We start from the raw sequence: 14,436 nt of genomic DNA on the forward strand, positions 1-14,436 counted from the left end.
GTCATGTCAGCTTTGAAAAGCTAAAGAAAGAGATCAGCAATGTCCTCTGGGGCTGCAGACCTTTTGTATATGCCCTGTTGTGTATTTGCACAGGAGAAGCAGGGCAGCAGCTGGAAATCTCGGGAAGTGAGTTGCTGACAGCCGTCCAAGCTCACCCAGTGCTCCCTTGTCTTGAGTTAAGCCATTTCTTCAGCACCACCGTGTGCTGAGGGGTGGCCATTGCAATTCTGCTTCAGAGGGACTTGGGGGCAGGATTCCCATTATCCCTGAAGGTCTCTGTACTCTTGGGGACATCAGGATGATTTTGTCTTGGGACAATAAGTTCTGTGTGCTCCTTGTGAAAAAAGTCTGTTTATAAACACCTCATCCAAAGGGAGGCACTGTTCCTGCAGTTTCTGGGAGTTCTGGTTAATGGAGCTTAATATTTGCATGTGATCTAGATTTGGAAAGATTACTTTTCATCTGTTATCTGAAAAATCCCCTCTCACTCCTGGGAAAAAACTAAATTGGAAAATCAAGACTTACTCATGGAGGCTGTGCTAATTTATTGCTAAAATTCCTTCTATTTGGAAATACCCCAAAGATCTCCTGCTGCTTAAATAATGCAATGACACAACGTCACTGGCTTTCTGTTGGGTTTTTCAATCTGGTTGGTTTTCCATTGAAGTTCTGAAAATCATTCTATATAGTGGGTGGTAAACAAGTGGGAGCATTTCTGGCAATGTGCAAAGGGGTAGGAGACCACGCAGGGAATATTTCTGGCTTTCTTCCTCAGCCCTCCTAGAGATGAGAGTTCCCGTAGCACATCCTGCAGCTGCTCTGTTGAGCTTTTTGCAGTATGTTTGTGTTTTTATTTCAATAAGGATGTGTATTTCCTTTGCAAAGAAGGTGTGTGAGTGGAGTAGAGGTTGTCCTTGTGGTGTTGGGTGAAAAGAAAAGAGAGTCAGTTGTAGCACAGACAAGCACATCCATCTGGTGTGTCTGTTGCTTGAGGAGCAGCCCTGGATGTGGGAGACACCCAGTGCTGGGAGAGGATGTGGGACTGTCACTGTGAGTGTGTGGCACAGGGCCCTGGATCTGCTGCTTTCTGCTTCAGCTGAGAGGGTCTGGCAGCTGAGGTTTGACTGGTAATTCCTCACCTTCAGCCATCTGGACATAATCCCACAGGTAGAGTGTTTCTCCTTCCCCCTCCTTTGCATTTCAAGTGCAATTCTCTGCTCTAGTCAAGTTTTGCAACAGCAGAATTTGTAACTGCTGGGCTGGGGCATAATTGGAAGAGAAAGCTCGTCTGCTCTTGTGTCTCTGTGAATCTGTGAGCCCAGGTCTTTGCATCAGTGACCCCCCCTCTCCCGCCCCTGCACGGAGCTCTTTCCTCCACCCCTCCTCTGACAAGGCTGCTGAGGAGCAGTGCTTTCATTTGTCTCCAAGGTGGGAGGCTGTAGCGAAGAGCTGAGTAACTTGGAGACCTCAAATTAAGAATGATTCACAGAACACTGCGTGTGTTTCAAAGCCAATGTGTCTGAAATCTGAATGGGGAGGGAGGGGGAAGGGGGCACTTCAGCACTTGGGTTTTCAAGCTGACAAACCCTGCACGAAGGGTGGGTGGAAGGGCTCAGGGGGATGTGAGAAGGAGGGGATAGCAGCCATGGGGAGCTGAGTGGGGTTTGGAGGGGCCATACCCTTGTGATTTGTGTGGACTGTATAAATAGTCTGTCCATCCCAGACTGTCCTGAGGGCACTCTGCTGCTGGGCGTGGGCTGATGTCCTCTGGTGAGATCCGTGGAAGGCAAACACACTTTGCAGGGACACACATCTCCAGGTCATGCTCAGTAATGATCCAAGCAGCTCTACAATTTCAAAAGCAAAGCAGGATACAAGGAATAATGTTGGCGTGTGGAATGACGTGAACTGCAGGACCGTGACAAAGCAGTCCAGGAGAGTAGGTGGAGTGACTAAAAGTGAATGTAGATCCCTGGACCCTAAACAGAAAACAGTGAAACACTGTGAAAATAGTGCAACAACAACTGTGTACAGGAGAGAAGTGATTCAAATCATGTCCACATCAGAGTTTAGCCCCCAAAGCAAACCTGGTGCTCTGTGTTGCTGTGGCTTCTGCACCCAGTACTGTGTCATTTTAACCTACACAAAGCACTATCAGTCCTTGCTTTGTAGGTTGTGTGGCAATAAAAGTAACTCCCCAAAATAATTGAGCATCATTTAGTACTTTTCTTCTGAGTCATAAGAAAAGAACCGTGTGACTGTTTCCTCCCCTACAAGCCTCATGTGAATGTTAACTTTGAAACCTAATTAAGTGCCAAGTGTCGTGTTATCTGCATAATGCTGGTCACTGTGAGGCTGTGGAGAGAGGGTAGAAATGAAGACCCTGAGAAAGGAATTTGAAAGTAATAAAGAAAAAAAGAAAAAAGGATCAATTGGAAGAAAAAAGAAAAGAGGGGGGGAAAGGGACAGAAACTGCACAGAGAGCATTGCTCTTTGTTATTCCAAGCTCACACAAAACAGAGACTGGTGATCCCCTCTCCTGTGAGGAAAGGCTGGGACAGTTGGAGTTGTTCAGCCCAGAGAAGAGAAGGCTCCAGGGAGACCTGAGAGCCCCTTCCAGGGCCTAAAGGGGCTCCAGGAGAGCTGGAGGGGAACTTGGGACAAGGGCCTGGAGGGGCAGGGCAAGGGGGAATGACTTCCCACTGCCAGAGGGAAGGGTTAGATGGGATATTGGGAAGGAATTGTTGTCTGTGAGGGTGGTGAGGCCCTGGCACAGGTTGCCCAGAGAAGCTGTGGCTGCCCCATCCCTGGAAGTGTCCAAGGCCAGGTTGGACGGGGCTTGGAGCAACCTGGGCTAGTGGAAGGTGTCCCTGCCCATGGCAGGGGATTGAGATGAGATGAGCTTTGAGGTCCCTTCCAACCCAAACCATTCAGTGATTCTATGATTGGTAATACTGGGATTTGTGCAGCAGTTACACCATGTTGTGTTTTTTGCCCTGCACACAGAACTGCTTTGGCTCCTCTCTGCTGGAGGCTCAGGGCATTGTGCAAGCCCAGTGATGTATCCCAAAGCACAGGCTGGAATCAGGATTGCCTTGTGGCTTCCTTGGAAGAGCAAGGCACGTGGTTTGACAGAGTGGAAATGGGAGGTTGGCTTGTCTGCTTTAGATGTCTTGGTCTGGCAAGGCTCCTTAATTCTGTTAACCTTTCAGAGAGTCCTTAACCTCTAATCATCGTCTCTGCTTGCACAGCCTTAACTGTGCACTGACTGTTTTGCATGGATTTGGGATGCTGGCCTGCCTGCTGCATGGCAAAGGCAAAAGGGGACATTCCCATGTGTTTCTGCAGGGTGCTGAAGTTTTGGCCTTTGTCTTTCTTATGGAGCAAACTCTCAACTTGTGAGCAGCTGGGACATCGCCTGCAGCACCTCCAGGTCATCAGCAGCAACAAGAAGGCTCAAACCCAGACTCAGCTGATGAGGTATGGGGTACATGGAAAGTCATGTGTGTCTTTGCTCTGTTCCTGTCTCCCTTGGGGAGCCCAAACCATGGATCCCATGCTCACACAGCACTATGGGGTCATCACTGCACCCCTTGCTCTACTCCTTTTTCCCAACCCTTGGAAAGGCAACTGGGATATTGCCCCCCAAAAGCTTGTCCTGCACCCATATGTGAGTGCTTTGCTCTCACAACTCCCACAAACTCATTGCTTTCCTGTGTGCTGCTGTTAACCAAAAACTGCCATCAGTGTTCAGTGGTACTTTCCATAAGAGCAGAAAGGTCTAAATGTTCCTTTCTTTCACCCACTCTTTTGGGGAACCTTTTCTTGCAAAAACTCTGACGGCAGTAACAAAGTCAGTGTAAGAGAAAAAGCAAACATGCAGCACAGTGAGTGGAACAGAGCAGAGATCTGAGACAGATATTGAATGCCCTGCGGCCCTTCCACAGCCAGTCTTGTTCTGTGTGCTTCTCTGATCCTGCAGTAATAGACTCCCAGGGAACACTTAAAATAGATTAGCAGATTTGAAGGCCAAAAGTAACTGCGATTGTTTAATCTGATTTCCTGAATAACTCACATCATAAAATTTCATTCAGAAACTCCATCAGGGAAGGGGGAACTCAGCAGTCCTTCTGGGTTTGTGTATGAACCCAGAAACACTATTTATTACCTTGAGTTGGGAAACCATCTGATCTCAACGTGGTTGCTCCAAGTGCTGGTGCCCTCAGGGCTGGTAATTGGTAAATGCCCCTGAGTACATCTCTACCTTTCAGTCTAACATTCCTCTTTGTAGCTTCAATCCAGTCTTTGCTCCCTACTAAAAAAGGTTTTGTGGTGTGGCAGACTCTGAGTGGCTCCATGTTTAGAATCACAGAATCCCAGACTATCCTGAATTGGAAGGGCCCCACAGGGATCATCCATCCAACTCCTGGCCCTGCACAGACACCCCAACAATCCCACCCTGGCCCTGGGAGCATTGTCCTTGAGCTCTGGCAGCCTTGAGGCCATGCCCGCTGCCATGGGGAGCCTGGTCAGTGCCCAGCCACCCTCTGGGGGAAGAACCTTTTCCTGAGATCCAACCTGAGCCTGCCCTGACACAGCTCCAGCTGTTCCCTGGGTGCTGTCCCTGGTCACAGAGCAGAGATCGGAGCTGCCCCTCCACTGCCCCTCATGAAGAAGGTGCAGACTGCCATGAGGTCTCCCCTCAGTCTTCCTTCTCCTGGCTGAACACAGAAGGAACAGCACAGCAGGGAAGGTCAAAAGGCCCTACAGTGTTCCTCTTCACTGGGTTGTCCTGTTGTCCCTGGGACATTAGAGATGCAATGTAAGCAAAGCCAGCAGTTGTCTTTGAAACATTAAACACTGTCCTTCCTTTTTCTCTAACACTGTTTCTCGTTCTCCTGCATGCAGGAAAGCCAACATCTTTGTCTCTCTGCTGATTGATGTGGCCCTGGGGATCCTGCTGATGTCCTGGCTCTACAGGAAGAACCGAATTGGTCACCTTGCTGACACTCTCATCCCCGTGGCTGACGTAAGTCTGGCCAAGGTTGTTCCTCTTTCACCTGCTCTGGGTGCTGAGCAGCTCTCGATGCCTGGGGTAGTTGGAAGGAGGCAGTGCCTCCCACACAAGGGTTTCAGAGAGTCCTGTCTGAAGTCATGCAAATTAGGTCTCCTCAAGAACAGTGAAATCTTCAATCAAGCCTGTTGGGGCTGCTCAAAAAGAACACAGTTCTGCTTTGCATGTGCTGTGCATGGTAATTAGGTGTTTACTGGAGGGCTGCTCCAGGTCCTGAAGGAACAATTATGGCTTGGACAGCTCTGCAGCTGCAGGTTGAGTGGTTATGGAATCACAGTACTTTTATTTTGTTCTTGAGTCAACAGAAAGTGTCCTCAGATTGTTTGGGGGGAAACAAAGCTGTAACTTGGGCTGAATCTGATAAACTGCTGAAAAGTCAGACTTGATAAGCAGTGCAGCTGTGCTTGTGAAAGGAGTTTCATGGGGAAGTCCAAAGGCTTTGGCTGGTCAGGGTACAAACACCTGAAATCCTGCCTAAGAGCTTTGGGATACAGAGGCTAAACTAGGAAAACTTGCTGTGTCTTGTGATTCTGTCAAACATAACTCCTCTTGCCCACGAAGATCTCTCAGCATCAGCAGAAATTCATGAGGAGCAAGTCTGACTCACACTGTCCTGCTCATTTTAGGTGCAGAGCTCCAATATATCTGTTTAGTGGCAATAAGGAACATATAATGTACTTCAGAAGCTGGAGACCAGACCACTAATCTGAGGTCAGCTCTGTCTTAAGAGCTTCTGTGTCTTGGGAATACAAGTGCAGCCAATTTTGAGCCCTGCCATGCAGCTGCACAGCCTAATCCTTTCTCTGCCCACTTTTCTTTCATTTCTGAGTGGATCTTTCCATTGGTTTCTTTCTAGCAGCTGGAGAACATCTTCTCTCTGCTCTTTCTCCAGCTTCTTGATTCTGATTAGAGAATTCCAGCAGCAGTTTATCTTTCCTACTTATGCTGCATTTCCTGAGAAGGGCTCCCATTTCCCTTGATGATGATCTGCTTGGTCTGTGTCTAACCCTTTAATTGTTGCATGCCATCAATCTCTGATCATGACATGCTGTGCTTCCACGAAGCGTGTATGGAGTGTCCAGCATAGCTGTGGATCACGATTATTGCTATTCTTCTTATCTTCCATAGGCAAACTGTCAAGGATAGCATGTTTTAAGGATTGCTGCAGCCACTGTTCACCAGCAGTGGTGGGTAGAAAGGACCACATTTCCTGCAGGAGCTATACCCTACAAATATTTTTCTAAGCCTTATTGCTAAGTCTTTTCCTTACAACTGGAGAAGTTTTGGTTCCCTAGAGCTCTCTCTATGCGATTATTGTAAGTGCCCAGCTCTCAGAAATCTGATTTCTTAACAAGTCTGCAGGGAAGTGGCTTTGGCTGCGTTCCTGGTGGCACAGGAGGCTCCAGGAGGGATTCCATCTGCCCAGTGTCTTTGGCAGATGGACACTCTCTGTGCTCAAGGTATGTCCAACCCCAGCACCTGTCCTGGACAGGCTGGCTTGTGAGGTTGCTTGTTTGTTCCTCTCTCAGTAATTTAGCTCACCTGTCACTCAGCTCATGCATCAGTGTCAGTTATCTCCACAGGCCTCCTACGTGTGTGGACTTGGTTACCTGGCTATCACCAGGAGCTGTTTGCTTTCCTTCCTGGAAGTGCTGACTCCTCCATGTGTGGGGGGCCCTGATAGCCAGTCAGTGCCTTTCTTCCCTCTTTATCCAGGCTTATCAGTTCGGGCCACTCACAACTCTCCTTACTTCCCAGCCTTACTTTCTTCTTTCAGGCATATTAGGCTGTGGACACAAAATCATTTGGAGTCCTTTTACTGCCTTTGCTGGGCATTGATTTATATGCATATTCTGCAGGCCTTAAAAATGCAGATCTGAGTGATCCCAAAATATACCGATGACTTCAGCATGTGCTGTGCAAGCCAGCTCCGCTTCTTTTCCAGTATGACAGCAAAATCTCCCCTTAGCCATTCAGCAGTAGGTTTCCTCTGTGCTGCTGAGTGTCCATCTGGAATGCATTATTCCCATCACTGGGGCTTTCTCAAGTGCTTGTGTTTTGCCAAGTTCAGTAACAGAGCTCCTGTTCCTTCCCTAAAGCTCCTTCTCTTCTGCTTTTGAGCTGTGCCCCAGATCTGCTGATGGCATTGGCCTTACACTTCTGTGTGTTAGTAAATAGAATATTGGATATATCATTTGCCCCAGAGGGTGGTGGGGCACTGAACAGGCTCCCCAGGACAGTGGGCACAGCACCAAGGCTGACAGAGCTCCAGGAGTGTTGGGACAACACTCTCAGGGACAGGGTGGGATTGTTGGGTTGTCCCATGCAAGGCAGGGTCCCTGTTGGTCCCTTCCCGCTCGGGGTATTCCCTGATTCTATTATAATATGATTATTTTGTACTGTAATATATTATAAATCATACATAACCTTATTTTAACCTCACTGATTTTCCTATTGACAAACTAACCTTATATAACATATAACCTCATTGGTTTGATTGATTGATTTTAATATTGACAAAATTACAGCTGTGTGGAGCCTGGATAAACTGCTCATTTTTTTTGCCTAGCAGACATCTCTCTGGAAGGAGGGAGGTCCAGGTGGGGTATTTTGACTCTCAGCACAGGTCACACAGTCAGCTGCTGCCAGGAGGCTCAATCCCTGTTCCCTGGCCATCATTCCTCATCCCCTGATGAAATGGTTCTCAAATCAGCACTTAGCTGGCAATTGTTGATGCTGCACAAGGCATCCCACTCTCACAGCTTGAGGAGCTGTGCTGTGCTGGCTGTAATAACAAGTTGCTTTTGTCAGGCAGTGAGGCAGATGTGATTCACAGACACCCAGGGAGCCACTGGCAAGGAGCTGTGTGCTGTACCAAGGACTGATTTTGGAGCAGGCTTTCAAATCCAAGAATGGAAAATGGGAATAATCTTCTCTCTGTAGGTGCCCACACAACTCCTACCTTCCTCCTTCCCCTTGATCCCACCAGGCTTGCCAGTGGTTGTCCCTTTTCCACGACAGCCTTTTTTCAGAAATACCTGACTCAAAGCATTACACTCGCTTATAAACTATCTTCTGTTTCTTTTTTACCTCCTTCATCTCTTTGATCCTCGCCGATGTCTCTTTTTCTAAAGCTGTAATCTCTTTGAAACAGTTAAATATTTATCATGGCTCGTGCCTCCAAAAGCCTTACTGGGGCTTGGAGATAATTGGATGTACATTCCTACTCAGCCTTCTTCCGCTGATGCATAAACAAAGCAAGCAGAGAGAACACTTCCTGGAAAATATTTATAGATGGTAACTTGTAAAATAGTGTGTCTTAGAGCCCCAAACACCTGCAGCAGACACAGGCAGGGGTGTCTGGCAGCAAGAACTTTGGCTCTGTGTGCTCCAACCTGCACCAGATAGAGCCATTAAGGCTTCAAGCTCATCAAATCCCACAATCAACCAGCACCACCACTGTGTTCAGCACTAGAGCACGTCCTCAAGTGCCACATCCACATGCTTTTTGAACACTTCCAGGGATGGGGACTCCACCACTGCTCTGGGCAGCTGTGTCAGGGCCTGACCACCCTTTCCATGAGGAAATTTTCCCAATACCCAAGCTAAACCTCCCCTGGCATAGCTTGAGGCTGTTTCCTCTTGTCCTGTCCCTTGTTCCCTGGGAGCAGAGCCCACCCCCCCCCCCAACTCCCCCCTCCTGTCAGGGAGTTGTGAGAATGAGAAGGTCCCCCCTGAGCCTCCTTTTCTCCAGGCTGAGCCCCTCCAGATCCCTCAGCTGCTCCTGCTGCTCCAGCCCCTTCCCCAGCTCTGTTCCCTTCCCTGAAGCATCAGTGGGTTTCCTGGTGCCCTGTGTGCCCTTATCCATGTCACATCACCATCAGTCCCTCTGCATATGGAAACAAGAAGGAGAATGACAGTAAAGGGAATATTTCCACAGTGAGCTCATCTAACCCTTGTTAGCTTCAGTCTCTCTCCAGTTTGGTCGTGTCCCTGCACCCTGTTATGAAACACTTCAACCCACTGTGTGTGATTTATTAATACTGCCCACATTCAGTATTCATGACTGCAGGAGGAGAATTGGCCTCCCAGTCACCTTTTCTGATTCTCCTGGCTATCGATCAATCCTAAAATATCTGTTTGGAAAACAATCTCCAAGGTTATGCCTTGGGACTATGCTTTGGGAAGGCTTGCCCAGGTAAATAACAGCAAGATAGGGCACCTTCCCAGGGCTACGTGCCCCTGTCAGGGTTTAGCAGCACCTCTGGGACTGGCAGCCTCCAGAAATACTGCCTGCTGAAAACCAGCCTTGCTGAAGGACTGCTTTCAAGCATTTAAATATTTCATTAAAATCCCCAAATGCTTTTTCTAAGTTACCAGTCCAACACTTTAAATATTAAACCCAGTCTATTTATAAAGCAGCAAACGCTTCCCAGCCACAGAGGTGAGCTCCATGGGATCCAATCAGTCCTGACTTGCAGTGAGACAGAGGAAAAATGGAGGGAACAGAAAGACAGTCTTTTGGAGAAGTTAGAGATGGAGCCATTAATTTTGCCACTGCACTGAAAGTAAATATTTACAAACTCATTTTGCCAGGATCTTGATTGGTTGGTTAATAAAGAAAATGGAATTGTTCCTTGGAAACAATTTCCTTGTAGGGAAATTGTTCATATGAATGATGGGGAAAGTAGGCTGCAGTACTTGAGGGAGTGTGGTTTGGTGGTTCTACATGTGGACAGTTTTCAGTGCCCTTCACTTGCATGGACTTAACTGTCAGTGGGATTTTTGGAGGTAGAAGGCTTTTCCTCACGATCTGTTTGTGTGGGACAATGTCAGAGGTCCCTTCTTCCAGGTATGTTCCCCAGCTCCTTGCTGAAGGTTACCACTCTCAGCTACCTCAGTTCACAGCCTGTAAATGAAGTTCACCTCTGGTTTCAGCTCAGGGGAGTAGGGCAGGTGAGAAGCACCAAGCAGCAGAGCCACTGCAAGGGGAGTGTGGAGTAGTGGGGTGGAGAGAGAAAATCGATAAATAACATCAGCCTGGGATGAAATCACCAGAAATTGTGAGTCAAAGTCCCCCGTGAAGGGTCTGGAGCACAAGTTTGAGGTAAGGAATAACAATCCCAGAGCTGTGTTTTGGTTTGTTCTGCTGCATTGAAGTGGCAGCACACAGGGCAGGGGGGAACATGTTCTGGAGCTCAGCACCAGAGTCCCTTGGGAGCTGCACCTCCAGTCCTGGGACAGTGTTGGTCCCTCAGAACAAGAAAGCCATGGAGGGTCTGGAGCATGTCCAGGGAAGGGAACGGAGCTGGGAAGGGGCTGGAGCAGCAGGAGCAGCTGAGGGAGCTGGGGGGGCTCAGCCTGGAGAAAAGGAGGCTCGGGGGGGACCTTCTGGCTCTGCAACCCCCTGACAGGAGGGGGGAGCCGGGGGGGGTGGGCTGTGCTCCCAGGGAACAAGGGACAGGAGGAGAGGAAACGGCCTCACGTTGTGCCAGGAGAGGTTTAAATTGGATATTGGGAAAACTTTTTCACGGAAAGGGTGGGCAGGCCCTGGCACAGCTGCCCAGGGCAGTGGTGGAGTCCTCATTCCTGGAGGGACTTAAAAGATGTGGATGTGGCACTTGGGGATGTGGATTAGTGGTGGCCTTGGCCTTATTAGGTTAATGGTTGGACTTGTTGATCTTAGAGGTCTTTTCCAACTATAATGGTCTCTGATTCTGTGATTTGGGGACAAGCTCCATTAGTGTTTTTCATCAGTGATTCAGAGGCTGCTTTGTTTCAGGAATGCCATAGGTACCTCTCCATGGAGCCTCCAGAGAGACACAAGAGTGATAGGCAAGAGCAGTGCTATAAGCAGGGCTAATTTTGCCTAGTACACCACAGAGTATCAAGAAATTTTGTGTATGAAATACATTTATATAATCATGTTTTCTACCCTGCACTAAACGCATAAAGGTTGTTTGTAAAAATTCACTGCACTACCATCTTCCCCCCATTTACAATCCTGGCAGCCTTCCCCAAGCTCAGCTCTGACTTTTTAGTTGACTGTCTCCAGAAGTCCATTTGTGCACCAGCATTTGCCATCTATTTCCAGAACTCTCATTTGACACTGTGCAAGTCTACCAGAGGTGACACAGTTTCATGTTCCCAGCACTGAGACCATGGAAGCAGTTCAGGTTCCTCTCAGCTGTTGTGTTTGAGTCAGTAAGGAGTCAGTGAAGGTGCAGTTCTGATTTGACTGGTCGGCTGTAAAGTAGTTGCTTGGATTTGTTTGGATTTTTTTCCATGAGTTTGAAGGTTGTGGTAAGAATCCTTTGAGGGGGCAGCACTAACAGTGCACAGTTCCTGTTTGGTGTGGTAGCACTGTTTTATCTCCAGTCCCTACTTCCCTGTGTTTGCAGCATGTAGCTGAGGAGCTCCAGGACCTGCTCCAGTGGCTGATGGGAGCCCCAGCTGGACTGAAAATGAACCGAGCTCTGGATCAGGTTCTGGGCCGCTTCTTCCTCTACCACATCCATCTCTGGATTAGTAAGTGCAGTTGTTTAACTTCCCAGCCTCCCTTTTCATCTCTTTCCTCTGAGTGTTTAATGTTTGCCTGGAGGTGAGTAATGAATCAAAATGCTCTTCTGCAAGTACAGACTTGTCTTTGAGTCTTCCTGCTGTGGGAACTGAAGCCAAAGTTGGATTCCCACACAAGGAAATCATGCACATTAAGCAAAGTGCTGGTATTGATGCTCTGCAAGAAGTGCAGATCACCGTGGAGCTTTCTTGGTGTCACTGGTGGTGGGTGTCCAAGGGAAGGCACCTCTACAAGGTCTGACACAGCATTTACATGGCCTTTGCCATATGGAATAAAGCTGATGGGGTAGGGATGAGGAATGTGCAGGGATGCAAACACCAGCCCTGTTCTATTCCCAACTTGAGCTTAGTGCAATTTCATTTCAGGTTCCCCCTTGAAATAACACCCCCCTTCTGTCCTTGGTGGAGGAGTACAGTCATGATGGACATGAACCCCATAGTTATTATACTGCTTTACTTTGCTCACCAATCAAGTATGGTCTTGTTTGTGTGACTTTGCCCCACTTTAGTGATGAGACTGTTTCTCCACACTGTTTTGTTTTATAAAAGCCATATGGGGTGGCTTTTGTGGGAAGGGCAGGAAAATAGAAATGGTTGCAGTAAATGATGATGTGTGCAGTTAAAAATGTACTTGAGAACCCAGACACAGGTGTAGAAAATCAAATGTTCCATCCCTGGAAGTGTTCAAGACCAGGTTGGATGGGGCTTGGAGCAACCTGGTCTAGTGGAAGGTGTCCCTGCCCATGGCAGGGGATGGAACAAGATGGGCTTTAAGGTCCCTTCTGACCCAAACCATGCCATGCTGATTCTGTGAATCACATGTGGAGCAAGTGGCTGCTCTGTTCAAGGTAAGTGTATCCTCCCCTTCCTCACAGAGCTGCCACACCTCGACAGAAACCTGGGCTGAAAGAGAGTTTTAGTTGGCCCTCCTAAAAAGGAGGTGACATCTAAAGGAGCTTTCCAGCTTCACTTCCATGTTTTCATGGCTCTGGTTTCCGGAGCAGTGTTCTAGAGTAGGGGGAATCAGACTTTTGAGAGTGCCAGGAGGATGTGACACTGACCCTCTGCCGTGTCCACCAGGCTACATCCACCTGCTGTCGCCCTTCATCGAGATGATCCTGTGGTACGTGGGGCTGTCAGCCTGCCTGGGCCTCACCGTGGCTCTGAGCATCCTCTCCGACATCATCGCGCTCCTCACCTTCCACATCTACTGCTTCTACGTCTACGGGGCCCGGTGAGTCCTTCCCTCCTCGCTTCGGGTGGGGACAAGGGCCACAGAGCCCTCAGGCCTACCTTCAGCTGCTGGAGCATTCAGTCCTGGTGGAGTGCTTTTCAATTCACAGTTTAACCAGCAATTAATTTATTAGTTCTTTTATGCTGGTAGAAATGGTGGCCACAGTAGTACAAGCAACCTGTCTTTCAGTTATCCTGTGTTTAAATATTTATTTATCGTGGTAGTGACCTGGAAAAATAGAACTACATGACAGGCAGAGGACAGGAAAGCTGTTCTCCCCATCCCTTTGATTCAGCCTTATAGTGCTCTCCTCAGTTGCACCCTGCCCAGTGATTTGGAGGGGAACTGGAGGAGAGGAGGAGGAGAGGGGAACTCTCGTAGCTCTGGAGAAGCCCCAGAGTCCCTGTCTCTTCACTGCTGCAGAGGTTCTTGTGGAGCACAGTTGCCAGGTTTGGGGTTACAGCATGGCTGTGACACCATCCTGGTGTCATTGTCTGGACCTCCTGGAGAGCCCTGGGCCCTGAGAGCTGGGGGAGTGCAGGGGGCTTTGGGGCACATCTAGGGCATGTTGAGGTTCCTGTGCAAGGAGTGCCCATCACTGTACTCTGTTCCTGCCTCCTTAGCATGTGCTGCACCAAGGAGTCACTCAGGCCGTGGGACAACAGCTGAGCCTGACAAGGAGGTGGGATACAATAAATAAAGGACCTTTAGGCTTATAAGTTACAGAATGGTCATTGTCCCTCCCCACGCTTTACACTGCAAACAACAGAAGAAATAGTAAGTCTTTAGATGAGTAGTTTAGGGAATGGTTGGAAATACTGAGACATGATTTATGAGTCAGGTCTGTTGTGAGCACAGGGCTTACACTCAAAATCATGTCAGTGATGGGGGGTCTCTTCCCAACACCTCTAACTACTGGAATCTCTGTGCTGGTCTGTGAGGACTGGCCTTGCTTCTCCTAATTGTGTAGAGTGTGGAAGTAGGAAAAGCATTTTCTCAGCTGATTGCTCTTCCCTCGAGCTGCAGGGAGCCAGCCAACCCACCTCGTGTTTGTCAGGAGTACAGAGAGCTCTGTGTTACCTTGGCACTGGCACTGAGCTGCCTTGCTGAGCCAGGTGCCCCCATGGAGAGCCAGGAAGGGACAGCAGTCACCCACAGCCACCACAGCACCTTGAGTTCCCACAGCTGCTGGAAGAATTTGCTGGTTCAGGTGCCGATGAAGCCCAAGATCCCCTTGTGAAGCAAACCAGAGAGTGAAAGGAGAGCAGGCAAGTGTGTGCAGGCAGCCAGGGCAGGTGGGGCAGGTGCCACCACAGCAACACCCGCTTGGTGTCAACGTCAGGGTGTGCAGAGAGTGCGTGGCCTCAGTCAGAGCCACGGGCAGGTGTGTCCCAGAACCTGGAGGAGCCTTCCTGGGCACCCTCCTGCCCGGGCAACAGTGCAGGGAGCTGTGCCTGCGGTCTGGGGGCACCCTGCCAGTTCTGGAAGCAGCTGGTGTTCCTCAATCCTAGAGATTCCTCTCTCAGATGAGACTCCTTACCTCTGCTTT

At 48.9% G+C, this 14,436-nt stretch overlaps 1 protein-coding gene across 5 annotated transcripts in view; it reads left to right on the forward strand.

Moving 5' to 3' along the window:
• Positions 1–14,436, forward strand: part of PIGQ (phosphatidylinositol glycan anchor biosynthesis class Q) — a 39,943-nt gene that overhangs the window by 7,087 nt on the left and 18,420 nt on the right. For 3 of the 5 annotated variants that reach the window (XM_051780918.1, XM_051780900.1, XM_051780886.1), the window contains exons 3-6: positions 3,349–3,480; positions 4,909–5,029; positions 11,476–11,602; positions 12,734–12,887. In XM_051780918.1, the coding sequence (XP_051636878.1) occupies positions 3,349–3,480; positions 4,909–5,029; positions 11,476–11,602; positions 12,734–12,887 (534 nt within the window). Of the gene's footprint in view, positions 1–3,348; positions 3,481–4,908; positions 5,030–11,475; positions 11,603–12,733; positions 12,888–13,913; positions 14,156–14,436 lie in introns of all 5 variants that reach the window. The other 2 variants (XM_051780909.1, XM_051780894.1) reach the window with 2 other exon arrangements.

This window comes from Manacus candei, unplaced genomic scaffold (assembly GCF_025592945.1).
Source record: "Manacus candei isolate 608988 ecotype Guabito, Panama unplaced genomic scaffold, ASM2559294v1 h1tg000002l, whole genome shotgun sequence".
NCBI classification, from domain to species: Eukaryota; Metazoa; Chordata; class Aves; order Passeriformes; family Pipridae; genus Manacus; species Manacus candei.